This window comes from Habropoda laboriosa, unplaced genomic scaffold, assembly GCF_001263275.1.
Source record: "Habropoda laboriosa isolate 0110345459 unplaced genomic scaffold, ASM126327v1 scaffold147, whole genome shotgun sequence".
Lineage (NCBI taxonomy): Eukaryota > Metazoa > Arthropoda > Insecta > Hymenoptera > Apidae > Habropoda > Habropoda laboriosa.
The window spans coordinates 83,600-106,129 of record NW_017100256.1 but is presented as its reverse complement, the minus strand read 5'-3'; the positions used below and the strand labels follow the sequence as shown (position 1 = coordinate 106,129).

The 22,530-nt window shown below is 37.9% G+C and overlaps 1 protein-coding gene across 1 annotated transcript in view; it reads left to right on the top strand.

Moving 5' to 3' along the window:
- Nucleotides 1-22,530, top strand: part of LOC108572572 — a 96,762-nt gene that overhangs the window by 42,272 nt on the left and 31,960 nt on the right. The window contains exons 5-6 of the mRNA XM_017934833.1: nucleotides 4,181-4,411; nucleotides 16,626-16,790. Of these exons, the coding sequence (XP_017790322.1) occupies nucleotides 4,181-4,411; nucleotides 16,626-16,790 (396 nt within the window). The remainder of the gene's footprint in view (nucleotides 1-4,180; nucleotides 4,412-16,625; nucleotides 16,791-22,530) is intronic.

Sequence of the window (22,530 nt, the reverse complement as noted above, 5' to 3'; positions counted from 1 at the left end):
ATTCAATTAGCTTACGTAAATAAGTTTTTAGAAGTAAACAGATATAAAAATTCCACTGTTTGTTACAGATTAGTCAATTGCAACAAACTGTTAAGAATCCCTCATTTTTGCAGAATACAGTATTATCAATTAACTCTTAAATAACCGGATGATTTCATAAAAAATAACTTCCAAATTTCAAAGATAGCTTCCAAAATGACCAAATTTAAAAGATCAGCTCACTCTTAAATAATTTGATATTTTCATGAAAACTAACTTCCAAGTTTCGAAGTTCCTTCCTAAAATTTCAAAGTTGGCTTCCAAAATGACCAAATTTTAAAAATCAACTCACTTAAATAATTTGATAATTTTATAAAAAAATAGCTTCCAAGTTTTGCAGTTTCTTCTTAAAATTTCAAAATTTCACAAATCAACCGACAGTAAGTTTCAAATAACCTGATAATTTCACCAAAAATAGCTTCCAAATTTCCACTTCACCCTATTCACAATGTTCATCAATTTTCCATGCAATTTTTTTTTTTTTGAGAATACTTCAGTAACCCTCTGTCGGTAAAAAAATCTCGCAGATTAAACAACGAAAAATCAGCAGATAATGTTTCTTTAAAAAAAAAAATCCCTACGAGCACGGTTTCGACGAATCAACGAAAATTTTCTGGTTCACCGCGAAATACGGAGACTTTAAATGCTTAACATCCCGTTTGACGGAGAGTTAAACCGCCCCTCCGGCAAATCCTTCAATTGTCGAATTAACGTGGCACCGTGTTCCTCGCGGCAGGGTTTAAGTTACGCTCGTCCTTCGCCCCCGACGCATGACGAATAACGAGATTAGCGACAAACAGGCAAACGTGTTCTGGATTCTAGTTAACGCGCAAATAGGTTACAGCTCCATGGTAAGACTGCCAGCCCTGTCCCTTCCGTTACCTCTCTCGCTACTTCTTCCAATATCCGTAGATAGTGTCTTCTAAAACTGGATTCTTTGATGCTTCTATTCACATTGCCTTGAGTTAGCAGCGAACGCTGAATTCGAGGGACAACGAAATTGTGTAATTGCAAGAGTGAACAAGATCCTTTTGTAGTTTTTATGAAACGAGAGCAGCAATTGTTGTTATTATCTTGTGAAAGTTGAAACAGACATTTTTTTTCTAATAGTCTGTTGGCTTCGTTTTGTGTTGTTTGTGTCTACGTATTGCTGTTGTGAAGTGTGTAAATTATAAAGTGCAACTTGGGAATTCTAGCTTATAGTCTAGTGGAAATTGATGGTGTTTGTGGGTTAACCTTTAGATGACGGATGCCGGGTCACCGTTGACCCAGCTTTTAGATGTCTCTTGTTTCAGAGATCTCTTGAGACATGACTTTCCTCTCCTTATATTGTAAATATGTTTGCTATCTTCAATTTTAAACAATATAATGCCTAGCAAAATAGAGAAATGTGGTTTCGCTTGCATACGAAAAAGATTTTATCCGTTAATTGAGTATTATTTGGTACCTATTTATGATATTTTTGAGCAGTTTGGCAACGTATTACTCATTTACATGATTCACTCACATACCTATTGCTTTCACCATAAAATTCTAGAGCTGCGCTTTTGCAAAGTGAAGAGGATCCTTTTCTAATTTTGGTGAAACGAGAGCAATGAATTATTATCAAATATTTTGTAGAACCTTTCTGAAAGACACTATCATTACACATATTCGTTACGAATACTCGCGCTTCATTTATATGCATATACAAAATTTTCATTTGAAACGTAAGAACAAATTTTCCCTGGAAACTTTCAGTACAAAGCATGCAACAAAGCTGTAAGGTAGATGATTAGAAAAATCAATAAAAACGATACACGCACTACCGCTCTAAACTTCAATCGCATCCGATAAAATGCAGCAAAGCTGAAGGTAACTTGAATTAGGGTGGAATGATAAACTTCACTCTTTTGAATTCGACACGAAACTTCGAATTTGATAAACTGAATTGTAATTTCATCGACGCCTGATTAAACTTACGAACGGTAAGTGTAAATTATTCCGCGAACACAGAAACAACGCACAGTACTTCCTTCACCTCTCTGCAACTTGAACAATTACCTCCTACAATACCCGAAAACTCTTAAATCCAAGCGAACACCGGCGGAACAACGTACAATATCCGTCAAATTACAAACAGATCACTCAACCCCTGAACGAAACATTCTTCCGCAACGATCAACCAGCTAAGACTCAGCACGGTGTGTCACGACTCTAAAGCAGGCCACGATCGAAACTCACGAAAGCTCGGCTGGCTTGTTTAATTGTTAAACAAAGTTGTAGGAAAGTTGGCCGAATCGCGCTGGGCCAGGGCCATAAAAGTCTCGTTTCAGTTGAGAAGTTATTGGTCGTGTGCTCGATGGTGGCAACGAGACGCGGCACAAAGAACACTGTGGCGGAACGGCGGAGCTTCTCGGAAGCAATAGCGGAAAGGACGCGTTCGTTGGCCATAATTCCCTCTACTTTGTGTCACAAAGTGCTGGGACGATATAAATGTTTTCATTGTCGGTGAACGCGGCGGAGTCGCCGCGCTACCATGCTGTTTCACGCAAACGTTTTCTGCTACTGTGTATATACATACGCATGCACACGCCTGTGTATATATGTGCGCGCATGTGCGTGAAGGAAGCTTGTCTAGCCTCCTCACTCCCGGTGGCATAAATGTTCACGGCGCGGACGATAAAATCAAGATCGTCCTTTTTTTCACGATAGAGACCGCTGGCTGCTTGCTGGAATTAATGTCGGCGTTACTCACACAGCTATTGACCTCGTTGCGCGAGAGAGAATCCCTTTTGTCTCGACGATCGCGAGACGCGAGAGAGGATCGGTCGAGTGTTTTTGACCGTGGCGGGTTGGCCGTTGGAAATTTGGTGAAACGGAAGTAAATGGTGCACGGGATATATACGAGGTGGTGGTATATGCGTTGAATATTATTGTGATGGATGAATTGTTCTTTATATGCGATGAACGTTGTGCGAGTAATGGTTGTTAAATTGTCAGGATGGATTTTTTTTTTTTTTTTTGGTTTTTTGCTTTTTTTGGTTTTTCTGCATTTCTGGATGGATGACTCTGAGTGGAAGCGAACGAAATACATGGGGTGTTAGACATGATTTTTGTTTTTGTTTTTGTTTTTGTTTTTTTTCTAATGATACAGCATTAATACTAATATCGATAATAATAAGTGTAATTATTCCTGATTTTCTGTCGTTGCTTCTTATATAGGTTGTTTCAGGATGAGAGTGCAACATTGGAAGGTTTTCTTTTGTTTGAAATTTTTGGTAGAAAGTGTCATTGTTTTGTAAAATATCGCTGGTGTACTTGTGGTAATAGAATTGTAAGCATTCTATTGTCTATGTCTCATTCTTTGAGTTACTATGTTCTGGAGTATTTGAATTCAGCGATATCAGTTTTATATGTTAACGTAAAGGTTGGTGAAGATTTGTATGGAGATATTGTTAGTATAAATCTAAGCACTCTGGAGAATGCGACGTTTGATGTGCAACGTTCACAAAGATTAAATTCAGAAAATACATTTTAATCCTCTATAACGCCACGTGACTTGGGAGTTACGTATCCGTTTAGCTATATTTTATAGTCTCATTTTATTCGTTATTCGTTAAATATTACATTATTACCAGTCAATTTTTTATGATAATTACAATATACAAATTTACAGTTATTAAATTTTTTCTGCTTGTTCCATCAAAATGCAAAATTGCAATCAGGCCTGCGGTTTCTTCTGATAAATGAAGAAAAATCGGGTTGTAGAGAAGTTTGAAATAATTCTAGCTAGAAATAGAACAAGAGTACGACTTACGTTTATGTGACATCTTTCATTCAAAACAATCACTCGTGTTCGACAAAATAATCACTTCCATGCTATTACAATAATTTTCAAATATTTTCTGCTTTCTGCTTCATTATTTTACCAGGTAAAATTTAGAGTATAGTACGATATATTGTTAACAACGAGATGCATTCTTCTCACATTTTATTTGGCACGAAAATCTCGTTCATTTCAGTTCCCCAAAAAAAAAAAAAAATATTAAAATTTTCCTCCAAGGATGTGAATCAGGTATCGAATTGATCACGAGACAAAAAGAATCTTTTAAATCGTGGTTACGTCCGACTAGCATAATCGATTTTTTGCTAATTACAGGAAGGACCAAGACGGTGCATTCCGACGCAGGCTGCAGTAGGACGTTGCCGGTCGCCTCGTCCTGGAATGGCCAGGACACGAACTGCAACGGCAATAACAACGGCGGTAACAACCTGGTGAAGAGGGAACCTTTAGCTTCTGTGCCCTGTCAGGTCGCGGAAGTTTCGACGTCTCTTCACGCGACCACCACTTCCGTGAAAATCGAACCAGTTCCACCGAAATCCGAAAATGGTGAGTGTTTTTTTCTCATCGTACGAGTTTTCCTTTTTCTGAGTTTCTTTTTTATGTAGTACAATGGTTGAAACGTTGATGGTTTATTTGATAATATTTATGCGTACTTGATAAAATGTGTTTGAGTTAACGTGTGTGCGGATATTTTTGGGACTGTATGTTAGTATGAAAGTGGTGAACGGTGAAAGAGTAAGGAGAAGAGAGGATGTGAAAAATAGATGATTGTGTGCAGGGATGTGTGATATTGGTTGTTAGTGTTAAATATGAAACTGGTTAGAGTAATTTATGGTTGATTGTATAAGTTGTACTCACAGTATTTCAGGCACTTAATTCATAATTTACTTGTCGTTACTGTTTACTAACTGTTCGTTAAATGTTCAACAACATTTATCGATCATTAACCTCGACGCTATGTTTGATATTTTAGTGCTCATCATTTTTGTCATCTAAAAGATATTTACCTTTGACCAATTAATTACTAATTTAAAATTTAGAATTATTACGATAATGTGTTAATAAACATTAAATTATATTTGTCGTGAAATACACCTGTTAAAGCAGGTAATTTCGTCCTTTGGGGTGAATACAAATTCGATAAAAATCCCTACTTTTCAAATGAATACATAAACACATGTGTATCTTAATATTCAATTGAAACTCCCCCTAAAGGCTAAAATTTTCGCACTGCAAGTTTCGCTGAAACTCGCGTCCTCGTGCAAACATAAACAAATTTTCAAACCCAATTTTCTCGAAAAAGACAAAAAAATCTATCACAGATGAAAAAATTAATTTTTGCACAAGGAATCGTCTGCTGCATGCTTGTGCAGTACTTTCTGCCACACCCTGTACAACGTACAATAACAGGGCAGCGAAAGGATATCAATCGATCGATTTCCCAACGTGAAATTCGACTCACAATGCGGATAATTCACGAACGGATTTGCGCCAGAATTCCTGGTTCCCCGGGCTCGTTGTTGTTCACGGGCATCCAGGAAGAAGTAAACAGACAGCTGTTGCAGAAATCACGAACCGTGACGCGGTTGCATCGTAATTAACGATCGTAACTCAGTCCGAGTGTTATCTTTCGTGCGACTTATCTCGAACGCTCGTCCGGGGGAGAGGACATTTATTCAATAATCGGGAAATTAAGATTCGCAGGGAGCGAATATCCGACGTGAAGTTGTTTCGGCGTTAACTTTCACCCGCGAAGGATTCGCGGACGACGTTGTTAGCGTTATCGATTAGCGCAATTAGGACGGGGAATGCTCGAGACGTGTGCTCTCGCGGCCGGATAATAGCGAGGTTTTTCAACAGGGAATTTCGTGGTAGACGCTGTCGAGCATGTAATTAAGCGATTTACATTTTAACGGGAGGTCAGATCGTTTGCACTTATCGAGAGGTTTGCTCCGCCTTTTTCCCCTTTTTCCGCGGCGTCGTCGTCGTCGTTGCGCTGTGGAAACGCTCGTAAAAAATTCCTCGTTCCCCGTGCAAGTGTTGTTTGAACAAGCCGCTCTTTCCTGCTTTTTATTTCTTCCTTCCCGGAGGATTTCGTATGGTGAATTGTACGCAGCATTGCGGGCACAGGGTCACGAATTTTTTTTTTTTTTTTTTTGACTCGTCACAGTAGTTAGTATAATGGGAAATTAGCCTGACGAGAACGCGCTCTTGAATCTAGTGTTATTGAAGTAAACACTTGGATTTTTGTTTTTTATGCAGCATTTTTTCTAGAGAAATTAAATAGTATTTTTGGATTTTGTCAGAGGTGTTTGATTCTGCAAAATTAGCCCGATGGAAAGGTGTTCTTGAATTCAGTGCTATTGAAACGGACACTTGGATTTTTTCTAGAGAAATTAAACAGTATTTTTGTTTCGTAGGAGTATGTAATAATTTCTGTTAGAAACATGTACCGTACTTTCGCGCCCTTATTTTCGTGAGATATTTTTTCGGGAGAGAAAGTAATATCCCAGTATTTTCCGCATAGAAAATTCAAGACTTTTTCTGCAGGCGCTTCGTTAACCTTCATTCCTTTGTGTAGGCCTAACGGTATATTTGTACCTGCTTGAGGTTACGAGGGTTGTTGTGAATTGTGATGCTTGTTAACACTTCACTAGTGTTTGCGTATTTTTCGCTCCTCGATTTTCGATTAGTAAAAAATGGCGAAACAGTGTGAAAAATACGCGCGAAAATTGTGTGTTCCTGCAATTAAAAATGTAGTAAATTAGGATTCGCCGATTATTGCGATAAATTTTCTTATTCTATCCACTTTCGTCGTTCCTTTATGAAGAAAAGATAATCATAGGTGCATATTATTATTTAGAAGATATATCTTTTATTTTTCGTAGAGAAATTAGATAGTATTTTTCTGTCTCATCAGAGGTATTAAATGTTGCGAATTATGTATATTAGAATCTCTGTGTGTTTTTAAAATTAAAAATTCAGTAAATTGGGGTTTATGGATTATTGCCATTAATGTTCTTATTCTATTCACGTTCATATTTCTCTTATGAATAAAAGATCAGATATAAATCATAGGTGCACGTTATTATTTCAAAGATATATCTTTTGAGAATGCACGATTTTTAAGAATTACAAAGAAAGTTTGCAGAAGATAATTAGTCAAATATTTCCAACCAGTTGTGATATAATTTAAAGGAGGAATTGCTAACTATCTTCACTTAAATATTACAAAACGGTGTATTATAAAAGTTGAAGTTCTTTCACGATGCTTGAGGCGAACATCTGAAGGGCTAAATATACTTGGTTACTAAAATTCGAAGAATTTACGGATCATTAATAATTCGAGGCGTGAGATCATACTCGTTGACGTTCATTAGTAGCAAGATAAATATAAGATACAAACAAAGTAACATAAAATGTCATAAACAAACGATCACGTTTGCAAAATCTTAGCAAATTGCAAAATATCTGTTTTAACAGACGTGAAATCCTTAAAAATAGATATTTTATATTCCACAACTAAGATAAGAAAGTATAATAATTTCGTTGGTAGAGCACAGTACATAACTATACAAACATAATAAAATGCAATTGCAAAAATGTTTGAAAAAAGAATGACATCGCAGTATTAGCTGTTCTTACATTCTTTGTTATTGAAGGGATTATATGAGGGCTTTTTAGGTAATAAAAAGTTGATTGTTATAATAAAAAAAAGAACAAACGTGGTACGATATTAAGGTAGAGTAGGAGAAAAAATAAAGGCACCTGTCATATTGTTTATTTCGAGAATAGTCGAAGAGAACTTCGGCTGTAGATATAATGTAATTAACCCTTTAGTTTGGTACCTTTAAACCGTAAACTTGGGTCATTTATGTCCTTTAATAGGTAAAAGTCTCTAGAAAAATCTGAAAAAATTCATGTAGCTTGTTTAAACATTCTAAATTACGATTGCAATAATAGATTTGAAAAATCATTCGTTTAAATATGTTATTATTGCAAATATATGAAGTGAAACACTTGCCTTATCAAGTTTCTTTTTTTTTTTAATCGAGTAACATATTTGCAATTTATTCGAAATAAACAAGAAGCAAATGTTACGACGATTCTCTTCGCTTACAGAGTAAGAATTGAAAACCGTTTGGCTGCTATACATTATTCAGATTCTTATTTTGCAATAAACGATAATTACACCAATTCACGTACAAAAACATTTACACAATCAAGCATTAAATTGTGCTAATTTTATAAACTTAATCGAACGAACGTCAATCTAAATTAGGTTTGTTTCAATGATCCTATTTCGCTAATCTATCAAACCTGTACTTTATTGTCATCGATCTTCCAGCAGTTCCTTCCTAAAATGCTTTTCAGTCATTTTTCCACACGTTCTTCGTTACTCTCTCCTCTATCAATTAAATTCCATTAATTTCACCCGCCACTCTCGAAAGACAAAGAGAGTAATGCCACAAAATGGAAGTTTTTTCCATCGATTTCATCGGGAACTTGGAAGGATTGTAAATATTTCGAAAGAATATAGAACGATTCGATTTGAATTTACATTGTGAAACGTCGCTCGACGGTGGCAAAGGGTGTATTTGCAGAAAAATTTGTTCGTCCAGAGATCACTGGGAAAAACCGCAAGGAATAGAGTGTGTTGTGGACGTTGGCCAATTAAAATACTCACCGGTGTTCCCTGTGTCGCATGTTTCGTAAGGGATTATATGGTAGCTTGAATAAGGGTGGAATTGCGTGTCGAGAATTGAAGAAATTTTCTTTCGATCAAAGTTCGCTTTACTGTATTACTATTTTTATGTTGTATTTTTTATCGCATACGAAACGACCGATTTGAGAATTTCTTTCTTAAATAGGACTTACTAACTTACTGCAAGTTGATCGATTTTATTGTTAAATGGCAAATTGTTGCACGAGAGATGATCGTAAATCAAGATCAATTTCCACTGATCACTTTTTAGTTTATTTTGCCGAAAAGTAAATTATTGTTAAATTATATTTTTTAAGAAAGATATTTCTGCTAAAACTCCACACGTTGAAAGATTTATTAACACCTCAGTCATTTCATCTACAACCGAATAATAGCATTAGGACACACGGGATGATTTTTGAAATTCAGAGAAGCTGCAATTTTTTTTTTTAGTACGCGAAGACTTCAAATTTATTCCAATTCGAAGTTATAGTTACTATTTGTTCATCGTGGTGTTAGCGTCTAGAAGAACTTGTAGCCTCTTTATTATTAATAAGTATTTTTACTACTGTGATAAAAGAAAGAATCGAGGAGGAAAGGAGAAAGAAAGTTGAAGAGACTTATATTCGAAATTTTATTATTCCATAGTGTTCACATTTTACGCACGATTTTTATATATCTGTTATACCAAATTTACGATTATACGCCTAACGAAGTTACGTTCGTAAATTCTAAGAAAGAGTAAGAAAGAATTTCTTATCATACTGCAGAAAATCTATCATTGTCCTGGAAATTTTGAAATAAATTAGATCAATCAAAATACATTTACCGATAAATTTTATCGAGTGTATACACGTTTCAATTACAAACAATCAAACGTCCGAATTTTTTGTCAGATTCGTCCACTTCCGTGGAAATATCCGCGATGAAAGTTCGCTAATTGGTTCGAACAAAAAAAATCTACCGTTTCTCATCGATTCTTAACATTCTCAGCTTCTTGAATTTCCGTTCGATCCGCGGAAGGAGGACGCGTTTCCGGCTGGTTTTTATCGCGTCCATTTTTGTTAATCGTCATCGTTATCGTTCCGAGTTATATAGAATTCCTCCTCTCGAATCGATTCTCCTCGAGCTGTTATCGGCACCGAATCAGCCTCGCGATTCGCGAGATTCTCGTTCCCCTTTCGGCGATCACAGTCCCTACGGCTTTCCTTTAATAATCGATACGGTGAAACGCGCGCGAATTTGTCCGGTGAGCGGACACAAGGGTCCGTTTGTTCCGTGGCCATGAAATTTACAATAATTTCACGTTCTGCGATACCAGCGTTTCCCTTGCGAGCTGGCGAACATCGTTCGGTCCGAGCTTGCAGCATCAAATCGATTTCGTTGGTGAAATTAAGCTGCCTTTTGCGAAAAATTAGAAACACAGTACTCTTCATTTGCCATTTTTTACTCTCATCGAAGAGATGTTGAAGTTCGAAGGTGGAAGTAAACTGAAATTACTGTATTTCATACTTTCGTGACTGAATTATTTTTTTTAATTTATCTACCGATCATCGTGTCGTGTAAATTAATGATACTAAAGTAAAATTCAATTTTGTTTGAGTACTCAAGTGGGACGTGTGCGTTCCATTGGTAGCGAAGGAGTTGAAATAAAATATAGCGAAATGGTGAATTATTATTTGGTATATTATAGTCATTTGTGGCACTATTACACGAGTTTCGAAACTGAAGTAGGTGCCTCCACTCTATTTCAACGATGCTATACTATGGCTGAAATCAATTGGTTGCTCAAGGCCACTTCTCCCACTCTGGTTATCGTCAGAAGTAGCTCCTTCTTTCATAATCTCAATAGATACTTCGTATATTACCTGTTATATGCCCGATGGAGACTTCATGCTTGCGTATTTCACTGTTTTTAAAACGAACAATAATTTAGCAAGATTATATTTATCATTGTACTTATGTTGAAGTCCCAATAAAACCATGTAATTCCTACGTTTACGCAACACTAACAAATCCACTTGACTCAGTCGAGCTACAACAAACTTTGAAAATCTATAAATCCAGACACAACGAGAAATCATATAAAATTCGCGAGTCACCTTTCACGATGATATAGTATAAAAGTGTGGCGGATAGCTACACGAGGACGCATTCGAAGAACTATGCAGGGCGGGTCGCGTAAAGCAAATCATCTAATTGTCTTCTCTGCAAGAACAAGTGCAAGAAAATTTCGGAAGTTTCGAAGTGTGAATTGAGATGGAAGAAAATTTGCTACATAGAAGCCATTGTTTTCTGTTTTTCTCAACGTCAACTATTATCTTTTTACACGGTGTCTTGCAGCAGACACTGATGTACATTTAAACATGCATAATAATGTACCCTTCACCTCTTGCCTTGTAACACCGAGTCAGACTCGCGCCCCAAATTCTGGTCAAGATGTGACAAATATTCATTTTAATTCTAATTTTCGATTGAGTTTATAAAACTGAAAATTAGAAAAATTGATAAATCTATGTTACATTACCTTTTCGTTCTTAATATAGTGCTAACATAGACGCATAATCAGGAAAAGAAATTATACGTCAAGGGGTTAAAACGACCTCGGACTACAAAATTTCAAATCGATGGAAAAAATTTTTCTTCCATCATCCTATTCATCCTTTGAAGTAATTTCAATTGCGTATAAAAATGTTTTCGCGCCACCATAGCTGTAGGATAATTAGATGGCCCACCCTGTACACACGGAGGGAGGGTTCTTCGAGGTGGCAGCCCCGTCGGAAGGAGTTCTCGTTGCGAAAACCGCGCGAAAAAAGCACCGCCCAGACGAGTATCGAGTCCTGTGCGCGCCGATTAATTTCTCGCGTGGCTACGAGGAGGAAAGCGAGACCGGGCAAAAGGGGGTTGAATGTTAACCGCAACCGACCAATGAGAGGTCGGCTGGTCGAGTGGAACCCTTCTCGAGGAGCCCCTCGAAGATGCGGGCCCTCGTTGTGGCTAGCTGGTCGGGTTTCATTCCTGTTGGTACACTGTGCCGGGCGAAAGAAGAGGGCTGAACGGGGAGGAAGAGTCACAGGAAGTGTTTAGCAGCGACTTGCTTCTCGATTAATCGCACCGAGAGATCTACTTTCGATCTTGCGGCATTGTTTCATCTAGAATTAACCCTTTGTAACCTGATTCTTCTTCGTTCGTGAGAAGAAAAATAAAAAAACTATGGTTAATTAGATGCAAGACATTCGAGACAAGGTGATTCTTTTCGAATATAAACCATATTTTTCACACACTTGTTTTCGTGAGATACCTACTTTTAGGGAAAAAATAGTATTCGAGTATTTCTCGCATGGAAAATACAGGACTTCTTTTTATTTTTCGCACCCTTCTTTTCGTGAGATGCTTTAGGAATAAAGTAATATTCGCGTATTTCTCTCGTGGAAAATACAGGACTTTAAAAATAAATTGTGTAAGGTTAGGCCTTACCTTAAAGAAAATTTGTGTATTTTTCGCATTTAGATTTTCGATTAATTAAAAATTGCAAAAAAGGGTGAAAAATGGCTGAGAACCTAATGCCCTCGTTAACGTTCCTTTTCGTATTAGGACAGTCCTCTGGTCCGGGAACTGTTTTTGAAGGATCATGGATGCTGTTAACACGTTCACTGTGGTATAGATCACGTAGATCCCGTATCGTTCTGTGCACTTGTTTTTCATTGAATATTAGCTACGCGCTAAATCGATATTTCCATCCTTTTCCCACTATTTTCACCGTATTAGGCACCAATCGAACCTTTGCAGGGTAAAATAACAAAATATAGCGAAAAACGTGAGGAGCTTGTTTGTCCCGCATCGCCAAATAGGAAAGTCCTCGAAAAAAGCTACCGCAGTGAACGTGTTAAAGTGTAAGATCTAAAGTCCTGGCCTTGGTCGCGTAGTTTAAACACGCCACATGACGTCTTACGTAGAATTTTTCATTTTGACGGTAGAAGCAAGAATTAACCCCTTAAAGTCCACGCCCGTGACATATATAGGCACGTTGAAACGTCGAACTTTTGCAAGCTCGTGACAGTCGCGAGTACAGGCGATAAGTTCGTCGATTTATGAATCGATTGTACGATATCTTGTACTATTTGTAAGATGTACATCGCCTTTCTGACACTATCCCTTGTATATTGAATGAATAAACAACGATAATTTCCGCAATCTTTAAGTCGACACCTCTTATCTACTTCTTTGATCTTTGAATGGACAGCGTTTAGTAATCTTCTTTCTTACAGTGCCTTCTTTTCCATAATTTTCAGTTTCATTTTGTTATTTTTTAATCAATCTTCATCTTTCGCTTTTCTTTCTCTATTTTGGTAGAAGTACTTCGCGTACTGCTAAAAATGGATCATGTTGCAGTATTTACGGAATATGAGTTTATGCAAGAGAAAATTGTGCATTTTTGGAGGGTAACTTTGAAGGAAATCTGAGCGTTAGTAATTACTGTTATATCGCAGTGTTCAGTAGAGAAGCTAAATTACCTAACTAATCAATGTCGGTGGTCGATGAAAGGGAACTGAAGTTCTGTTAATGTCTGAAAGTTTAGCGCAGTAATCATTTATGCAACATGTGGGAAACTAATTGTTTGGAGGTTAATCAAAGCCAATTATCGAAGAAATGAATTGTTTATGGCTAAAATATTGCAACTGGAACTCTAAAATACAAAATCTTTCAATATCGCCATCGATCTATCGAAAATCCACCGAAGAATAATAACAACGACGAACAAACTCGACAAGAAAAGAAAGCATCGTCGAGATTTCTCCCAAAACGAACCGAAGCAAAACCCAGAGGAAAGGAACAGCAAAGTAAGTACTCGGTAGCGGACGAAACAGTGGATCAGACCGAAACTCCGAGCACCCTCTCATTACAATGCTCTGAGGAAGATGTCGTAATCGATTCACCAAAAACAAAACCGACGCAGCAAGGAAAAGAAACGAGAGGAAGGAGAAAAAGGCGAGCATGATGAAGGAGTGCAACAAGAGGAAAAAAGAACGGCAAAAAGGCAGGCAGGCAGGAATGAGAACCAGTAAAAAGGAGCTGAAGAAGGGTGGAGGAAAGAGAGCAGCGAATAGAGGACTTCTCAAGGAGGAGAAGAAAGATGGAAAGGAGATGGGCAGACGTTGGAAGCGTAAGAAAGAGAGTGACGAAGACTGGCTCTAGAGTGGAGGAGAAGAAGGAGAGGACTTGTAAAGAAAAGCAGAGATAGAGAAAAAGAGGGAGAGAGAGAGACTTGTAAAGAAAAACAGAGATAGAAATAAAAAGGAAGAGGGAGAATGAGGAGTAGGAGAGGACTTGTGGAGAAACAGGGATAGAGAAGAGAAAGAAGAGGGAGAGACAGTGGAGGAGAAGAGGACTTATAGAGAAGCAGGGTTAGAGAATAAAAGGAATAGAGAGAGAGAGAGAGGAGGAGGCTAAGACTTGTGGAGAAACAGGGATAGAGTGAGAGAGAGAGTGAGAATGTGAGAGGATGAAGAGGAGGAGGAGACTTGTGGATAGGGGAAAAAAGGAAGAGCATGAGGAGGAGGAGGAGAGGACTTGTGGAGAAACAGAGATAGAGAAAAAAAAAGAAAGAGTGAGAGAGAGCGAGAGGAGGGATGGAGAGAAACGACCTTGTTAAGTAGGAGGTGCGTGGCACGCATGGCGACGCAAACACAAGGCGTGGCTCAAAAGAGTCTCGACCCTATGTGTCTATCCCTGGTACTCGCTGGCACACGAGTACACCCACGATCGGAACGATCCACGGCCCACGTTTATCTGCACGCGTTACGTCATGCGAACGAGTATCTCGCGGCGGAGTAACGACGAGTAAAACGTGAAAGAGCGCCGCGTGGGGGTGGGAGAGCCGCCGTGAGAATTCATTCGATAGATCTGATTCCAACAGTCCGCCGCGGGAATCGATCGTCGGCGTGCCGTGTCGAGGGGCCTCCTTCTCTTTTTCTTTCTCTCCGCTTCGTCTATTTTTTTTTCTTTTCTCTTTCTTTTCTTTCCACCTTTCTCGCTTTTCGTTAATCTTGTCACTACACGTTTCGTTGGCTCGTGTAGAGCGGTTGATGGATTTTTTCGGGGAGAAGTCGAAGGAGATGAGAAGTTGTCGCGTGGATCGGCGCGGCGTGTAGGTGGTATGAGCGAGGACGGATATATCAATAGGGTGAGTGTGATAGATAAGCTTCCGATGATACCGACGGTTCGTTATATGGCCGGTGGTTGGATAAATTTTCGAGGGAGTTGACGTAGAAAATTGGCTCTCGCGGGTGAGTGCTTGGATTTGGGTAGGGAGTCTGGTGGAAACGGTTAAGTTTCTGCGTGTTTACTTTGACCGATTCTATTATGCGCGGTGTGAGAAAGAGTGAATTAACGGACGATCGCGGATATACGATAGAGGATAGTCGTTGCGGTGGATGTTGGACGCGAATGTAATGGGAGGTAGCCGCATTGATAGTTCATTGTTCGTGGAAAGAAAAACAATAGGTGTGCTAATAGTTAAGTGTAGACTCGAATTGGAAAGGTATAAACATGTTTGGCTGCATGTTCGAGGAGAAGTTATTTGAATTTGTATAGGACAAGGAAAGTAATTAGGCTGATTGATGATGCACGTGTGAGAAGTAACTGTTGCGCTAATGTGTATTTGTTTACAAAGCGAAAAGTGGATTAATAAATGAATATAAGCGTGTACTTCAGTCGTGTAAACAGGAAATTTCATATCAGCAATAACTGCGAAATATGAAGTATTTACATGCTTAATCGAGAAGTACTTTGCTTTCATTGGATTAATTGTGAGAAATGAATCGTAAATCAACGGAAAGATGTATACAGTGAGCGCAAAGATATTTGTTATCCTTTCCTTATTTTGGCATTTAAGTTCTGTCGAAGTGCGTTAAATTTTTACATTATCCAGAATAAAATTATTTTAATTTCACTACGAAGACGTAGTGTCAAGGAGGTAAAAGTTTGTCGATAGAATGTCCAATTGAAAAGGGCAAGTAAAATGACAAGTCATGTGTTAGCTTTATTTCATGTAAAAGCAATGGTAGCAATAGTGTAAGTAACGTTTACACACGTACAAACAATCTAGAAAACATTTCCTGACAACATGATTAAACACTTTTTCCTCGCACTTTTTCGAAAACACGTCTTTAATCATACTATACCGATTATAAAATGGACGTGCATTACTTGTCGGGAGATCCAGTCTTAATTATACGCGACTTACCTAATCAAAAACGTGTTTTGCAAACTGGCTGAATCAACTAATCTCTTCCAAATTTCACATACGTATAAAATAAATATTCCTTTATAGATCACACTAGAATTACGCCAATGTGTGCATTAGTTCTTTCTTTATCGCACGAAGTTCAAACTTTCACGATCAAACCAATATTTCTACTTTACATGCCTGCCATTTTGTCAAGATACCTTTTTTTCTTTGCTTTATTCTAGTAGAGACGATAACAACACTCGTATGCATTAATATTATCTTCAGTTTTTCCGTTTCAAATGAACACAACAACGTGAATCATGGCAGCTATTCAGAATGACACACGGCGGGAAGAAATACGCAACAACTTAAAAAATAACCACGATAATCACCTAAAAATTATACCGTGTTTTCCCGAAACATGGCCAAACGTGTATGAAAAATTTCAAGTCCCCTGCTTTAAAATTATGTAACAAACTTTTCATCCTAAAAATCGCTCAAAAATGACGTCTCCGAATGGGTATACCCCCTTAAGTTTGCTTCACGTTCGATAATTGCCCCGAAATACTTATGAACGCGAGTGTACCTAAGTACGCATATTTCGTTGCAGAGAGAAATATCGCGGGTTGAGCGCGTAAAGTCGCTCATACTTCCGCTGGCGGTCGCGTGATTTATCAGGCGAACGTTCGCATATTGCGGACAGCAGCGTGTATACGTGTTACAGTTTTTCATTCCGTGCTTATTGCCGGCACGCGGAACATTGGCACGGAAAGGGCGCGAAAATGGGAGTGGAAATTTATACGGGCGTTGTATCTGTCTTTCAGGGATCGTGGTATCGAATGCAGGAGCCGGTGGTGTGCCTGTCGGGATCGCAGTGGCCAGGCAGAGATTGCAGCATCAGGAAACGTCCACATCGATGCGCAATGTTTCCCTGAGTCATCACACCTCGCATCACGCGAGCTATCATCACTTCCAGCCCGACAATCTGGGTAAGTTTTTACGATCTCTCTCTCCGCATTTCCCGCGTTCTACGTGGCAAATATCCGAAAACCCGCGATCGTTTTATACCTCCTTCTATTCCTTTCGTCCCGCCTGCTCGTGCTTTGATTGATGCGCTCCGATCGCAGAGTTCTCTCTCTGGAACTCGTGAATTCCCTGTGTTCTTCGTTTCCGCGAATAGCTTGAACGGCAAGATTTGTTCTCAGGCTTCTTGCGACTTGTGAGAAATCGTTCTAGGATTAGAGTAAATGAAGCTTAAAAATAGGCTAAGATAGGTTTCGCGTAGGCTCTTCTCATTTTTAAGGAGAAATTGGCGAGAAAGATGTTTCTCTGTAATTTTTCAGTTTATTTGTCAAATTGCAATTAGCAATGAAACGTGAGAAAAAGTAGCAGAATGTGAAGGATGTGAAGAAACGCTGCCAAAGAGAGAAAGAAATTATTTAGAATTTTTAATTACATTTAGCATATTTGTAAGTTTTAATAATTTTGTACTTCAAATATGATTAAACCAGACATTTTACGCGAGTAATTATTTGGTGGAAAAAACGTAGAGATTCTTCTGCGGTATGTTTCAAGTTAAATAGTAACGTAGAGGATTAATATACTCGTGATAGAGTGAATTTCGATAAAACGCAGCATCTCATTTTTCAGTAACCATTATTAATGTGTTTGCAGTAAGAACTTGCAATTAATTTTAGAGCAATCAAACAGAATATTATTCTACTTTCTATTAATAGGTAATAATAGACTGAAACTGGGGGTTGTCTCATTATCGAGCATCAAATATTTCCGATGCGCATGTTCCATGCGGAGCTTCAAATTCGTTATTAATAATTTACCAATATCAGAGAATTGTTAATCATTTGTCAATGTATATAGAATTTATAAGCCATATAATAATGAATTGCGTTGGAGGAAGAGGTACGTATGCCTTTTTCGATACACTGTTATTATTTAAAACAGTAATATCATTGTCACGGAAAACTAATTAATATTCGTTGATTTTACGAGAAGCTTTTAGGTCGTGAAGTGTAATATACTTGCTTCTTTACAAGAAATACAAATATAGGCTTTCGTACAATACTACAGTTGATCATGAAAGTATCACAAATTAATACTTGCATAGATCTAATATTATTTATTTCTGTAACTGTACTAATTTTTCGTTCTCTTAAATGAACCCTATTTCATATTTTTTAATTTGACAAAGCGATAACATCACGTGGAATATTACAAACGTAAAGTAAATTAAGCAGATATTGTTAACTTCAAGCTCTACAGAAAATTTAAATACTGAGAGTAAAATTGTAAAAAAGAGGAAAAGAAAAAGCCTGTAAAGTAAACCGACTATCTTTGGATGACCCAACTCGCCGTACAGATACCTATCACAAAAGGTAAATACGTTCAACAATTAAAGAATTACGGGACAAAACGAAAAGCAATCTGAGAAAAGGCGATTTTACCGGGTACAATGTGAAAAATCGTTTAACCGAATCTACAGAACGAAAGAGAAGGAACGAGCACGCGAAAGGAAGGGTGTGCTTTCAAGCCAGTTGAGAAACGGAAGGCGTACAATCGCGGAAAAGAGCCTCCTTGAATTTTTAAAGACGCGAGCCACGATATTATTTCGACGAAATAAATATGTCACGATTAAATCATAGGGGAAAAGCGCGGGAATACAAACACAGTGCTCCCTTGAACAACGCGGTTTCGATTATACACGGATATTTTTCAATTTACATATTTAGCATACTTTTACAATTTTCGTTATCACGGCGAATAAAAGAAGTGAGAAAGAGTGACTGCAAGTGCAAACTCTCAGACAGACTCTCAGACGCAGTGTCCACTCGCGAGAAATACTCTCGAGAGCAACTCGCGATAGTTTCGCTCTCAAATGTACACATAGCTCGCTGTTTGGCCCGATGTACGTTCAACGTCCCTGACTCGCGTTTCTTATGTTTGACGCGGAAAAAATATCACGAGTCTCACGCGATGTTATGATACAAGAAGTTAAGACCAGGCCCGTGTCACATGCTCGAGGGTGAGTCACCCCTGAGGTTTCTTCCCAGGCTAGTCGCGCGTAAACTGCGTACAGAAATCGGGCAGGACGATTCGTCCTCAGTCAGTGTTTACGAGGCTGCCGAACGAGTGCCTCGACGAACGTCGCTTATACCTCGCGATCGTAGTCTTATAGAACATACAGTGCTCCCTCGAACAACGCGTATTTCGAATCGATTTACATATTTAGCGTAGCTTTGCAATTTTCCTTATCATGGCGAATAAGAGAGGCGAGAAAGCGCGAACGCGACTTCGTTCGTGTGAACTAATTCCTCACGAATTGCCGCTGCGTACAAGAAACAGTGGCATCGAATTCAAGTACGCGACGAACAGCCGAATTTGGGAGAAAAGTGAAACAACCGGTGTGTCTCTGCTAGCTACATAGCTACAGTTTCACGGTATGTTCATGTATGCGTGAATAATGTAATTACGCAATATGTATGTATGTGTATATACGTGCACAATCGAATAATTGAGTTAATTGAAAATAGACGAGGGCCTACGCATTACTAATTACATTAATTATCGAATCATTAATAAACAAATCAGTTTCTTACTGTTTTTCCCCCGAGACTTATACATATTCCATTCTTTTCTGAAGAGACACTGTTTTTCAATAGACCTTTAAACGTGACGTAATTCGTTTGTTATTATTTTAACCACAATATGTAGGAATTGAAAATATTGAGGTGGTCTTGTAATTGTAACACGCAGTGTATTTACGTATAAATATGTGCACATGCATTGGAAGAATATAAGTGTACTTCAGTTTTTCGTGATGCCGGGGGTGGTTCCCAACTACGTGGCTTTTCTAACCCCCGCGTTGTTCGAGGGAGCACTGTACTTACAGTTGGTATAGAAATGTCGAACTATTTTCATAGATATTTTTGTGGATTTCCGCTCGCGCATGATATCGTACAAATTTGGCTGTTTCAAATGAGAAAGGATAGGGAAAAAATGAGTTAGTAAAATTACATTTTTTCTCTTAAGAGAAACGGTATTCCATTGTCCAGTGTGTCGTTCAAGAAGACGAGTCGTTGAATAGAAACGATTAACCCTTTCACAGATGTTAGTACGTAACGTGTGTTATTTTAGCTGCATCACTTTACAATTTGTTTCACTAAACTAAGGTGAAAGTGTGCAAAGGACAAAATTAAGGATTCAATTAACCCCTTGGCTTATAACGACGAGTCTCACTCGTAGTGTGGATTATAGTCCATTATTTTGTATTTTTCCTCTAATTTTAGTTTTAATTTAAGGCTGACGATTGCCAAGTACAAATTGTACGTAATATTTTCACTTCTTTTTATCTAACACTGTATTAAAACAGCGAATATCCGAGGCTAACATACGTAGCGGTAAAAGAATCTTAAAGTGATGCGTTAAAATGGAAGTGCGTCAGAAGTTTCCAACAGTGTAACGTGTGTAAATTTTCAAAATACCTATAGGCACCAATAGCAATGCAACGGTTAAATGTGAAAGAATTCATCGATAGAAATAATCACGATTTTTATAAACAACAATATAAAGTATCTCGAAAATCAACCCTTTTATTTGTATTTTACGTAATTGCTAAAAACCGCAAAGCACATTTTTTCCAAGTTAAAGAAACTTCGAACGAAAATCTCAGTGATCACCAGCAAGTACTAAAAGTATTCTCCTTCCTAAGGTACTTAATGTTCCGCAATAAAATTGAATTTCCCGTAATACACACATGTACTCGAAATCATCGTCGCCAATAACCACGCACGAGCAGTTGATGCGACGTTGGAACTCGATAAGAAAAAAAAAGGAAATAAAGTACGCGTAAGTATGAGAAAGGTGTGTAGCACACGTGCACAGAGCCGAAATCAAGAATCGCTATAGGAACGTTTTCCTCCGTGACTTTTATCCGCTTTTGATACGCAATAATGCTCAGGGTCGACTACATTCGCGTGTATGAAACCCGCCTAGAAAAACTCATTCTAGGCTAATTACTTTTCATACCTGTTCGACTGTGTGTTGGTTGTACATTGTTCCGCGCGCCGCGCTTAAGGCGCATTCATTGCGTCACCGTTTCTTCTGACGATAACTTTTTCCATTGACACCGATATTTTAGACACGGACTGCACTCTCGAGTTATTCAAATTAAAAGTACGGCGTTTGGCTTCGTTGAAAGAATGCGTTTTCTCTTCTTCTTGCTTTTCGACATTTTCCTTTTTCGCGAAAGAGGAATATACTGTCCAAGGGGGATAAGTTTCATACGCGCTGCGTCGAGTGAAATGTCTCAACCTGAATTCCAGCGGTGATATTTTTATGTCCTTTTTAATAGTACTTTCATAGGCAATGAGTGGAGTGCTTTTTTGAACGATAGTCGACGGTTGTTTCGTAGCACGTATCGTATTCCGGAGTGTAGTGTAACATGCAGAGTGTTGAAGTATAATAGGATTTTGAGATTGACGAAAACACGAAGTTGTTGTTAATTTGTAATTTTTCTCTTTGTGAAAAAGCGAGGATTTGATATAAGAGAAACTTGGGATTTACAAAAATTAATAATCGATTGTATAATAAATTAACTTTTTGCCACTTTTGATAGTATGCCAAGTAAATTGTTTAAATGATATTTAAATGGGACTTAAAAGAGATTTGATTGGAAAAAATGAAGTTCTGAATGAAACACAATTTTTATTGCAAGCGATTTTTGCTTCTTAAAGAAATTACTTGAAATACCTTCTCTTATTTACAATTCGATACGAGTTAGTTTCGTGGTGTTCCAACACTTCTTTGTCAATTACTTCAATTCTCTTGAGTCACTTTTTAAAAGTGTTATTACGCACAGACGGAATGTTTAACTCCTGTATAACGATTTCTAGCAATTTTGCTAATTATATACTTCGTCTTTTCTAAGGGATTGATAGTATTAAATTTCAAAGATATTTAAAACGCTATATCAAACAGTATTTATTAATTTTGCTAATTATATGACTCTACGTATTTTTACGTACTTCATCTTTCCTAAGTTGATTTTCTTTGCAAGTTTTGACTTTTTGTAATATCTGCAAATGTAATCCATTCATTATTCCAATTATATTGCTCACCTCTTTCAGTATACCTGTCTTAACATCACTTTATTGAATATTAAACGTAACTCTTGCCGCATACAGCTCTTATTAACGCTCACACATTAATTATTAACGTACACTACCGGCCGAATGTTTGGAATCACTGTGCATTACAAGTTGCACAAAAATTCCCCAAAAATGTTAGCATTTATAATAACTTTCCAACGAATTTTTTATTATTCAAATCAGTCGAAATGAGATATAAAGTGCTGCTGATCTCCACAACATCAATTTCAAATCAATAAAGAATTAGTAGCAGATTCAATATTAATATAAATTGGCAGGTGATTCCAAAGTTTCGGCCGGTAGTGTATATAAAATTTTATTACCACCGAGCTTTTCTTCTTCAAATGACAGTTACGTGAAGTGTTCCTGTTGATCACGAATCACGTCAGCCGCGAGATCATCCTCATTGCTATTAGTTCGCCGTTACAAACGTACAAGATTTTCCTTTGTTTCGCGATTACCAGGGCCTCACCTGTGGAATATTAGATACATTTCCACGTGGTTGCGTACGCACACGGGGAACAAGCGTTATCGGATATACGGCTGTTTTCATTTGAGGTGGTGC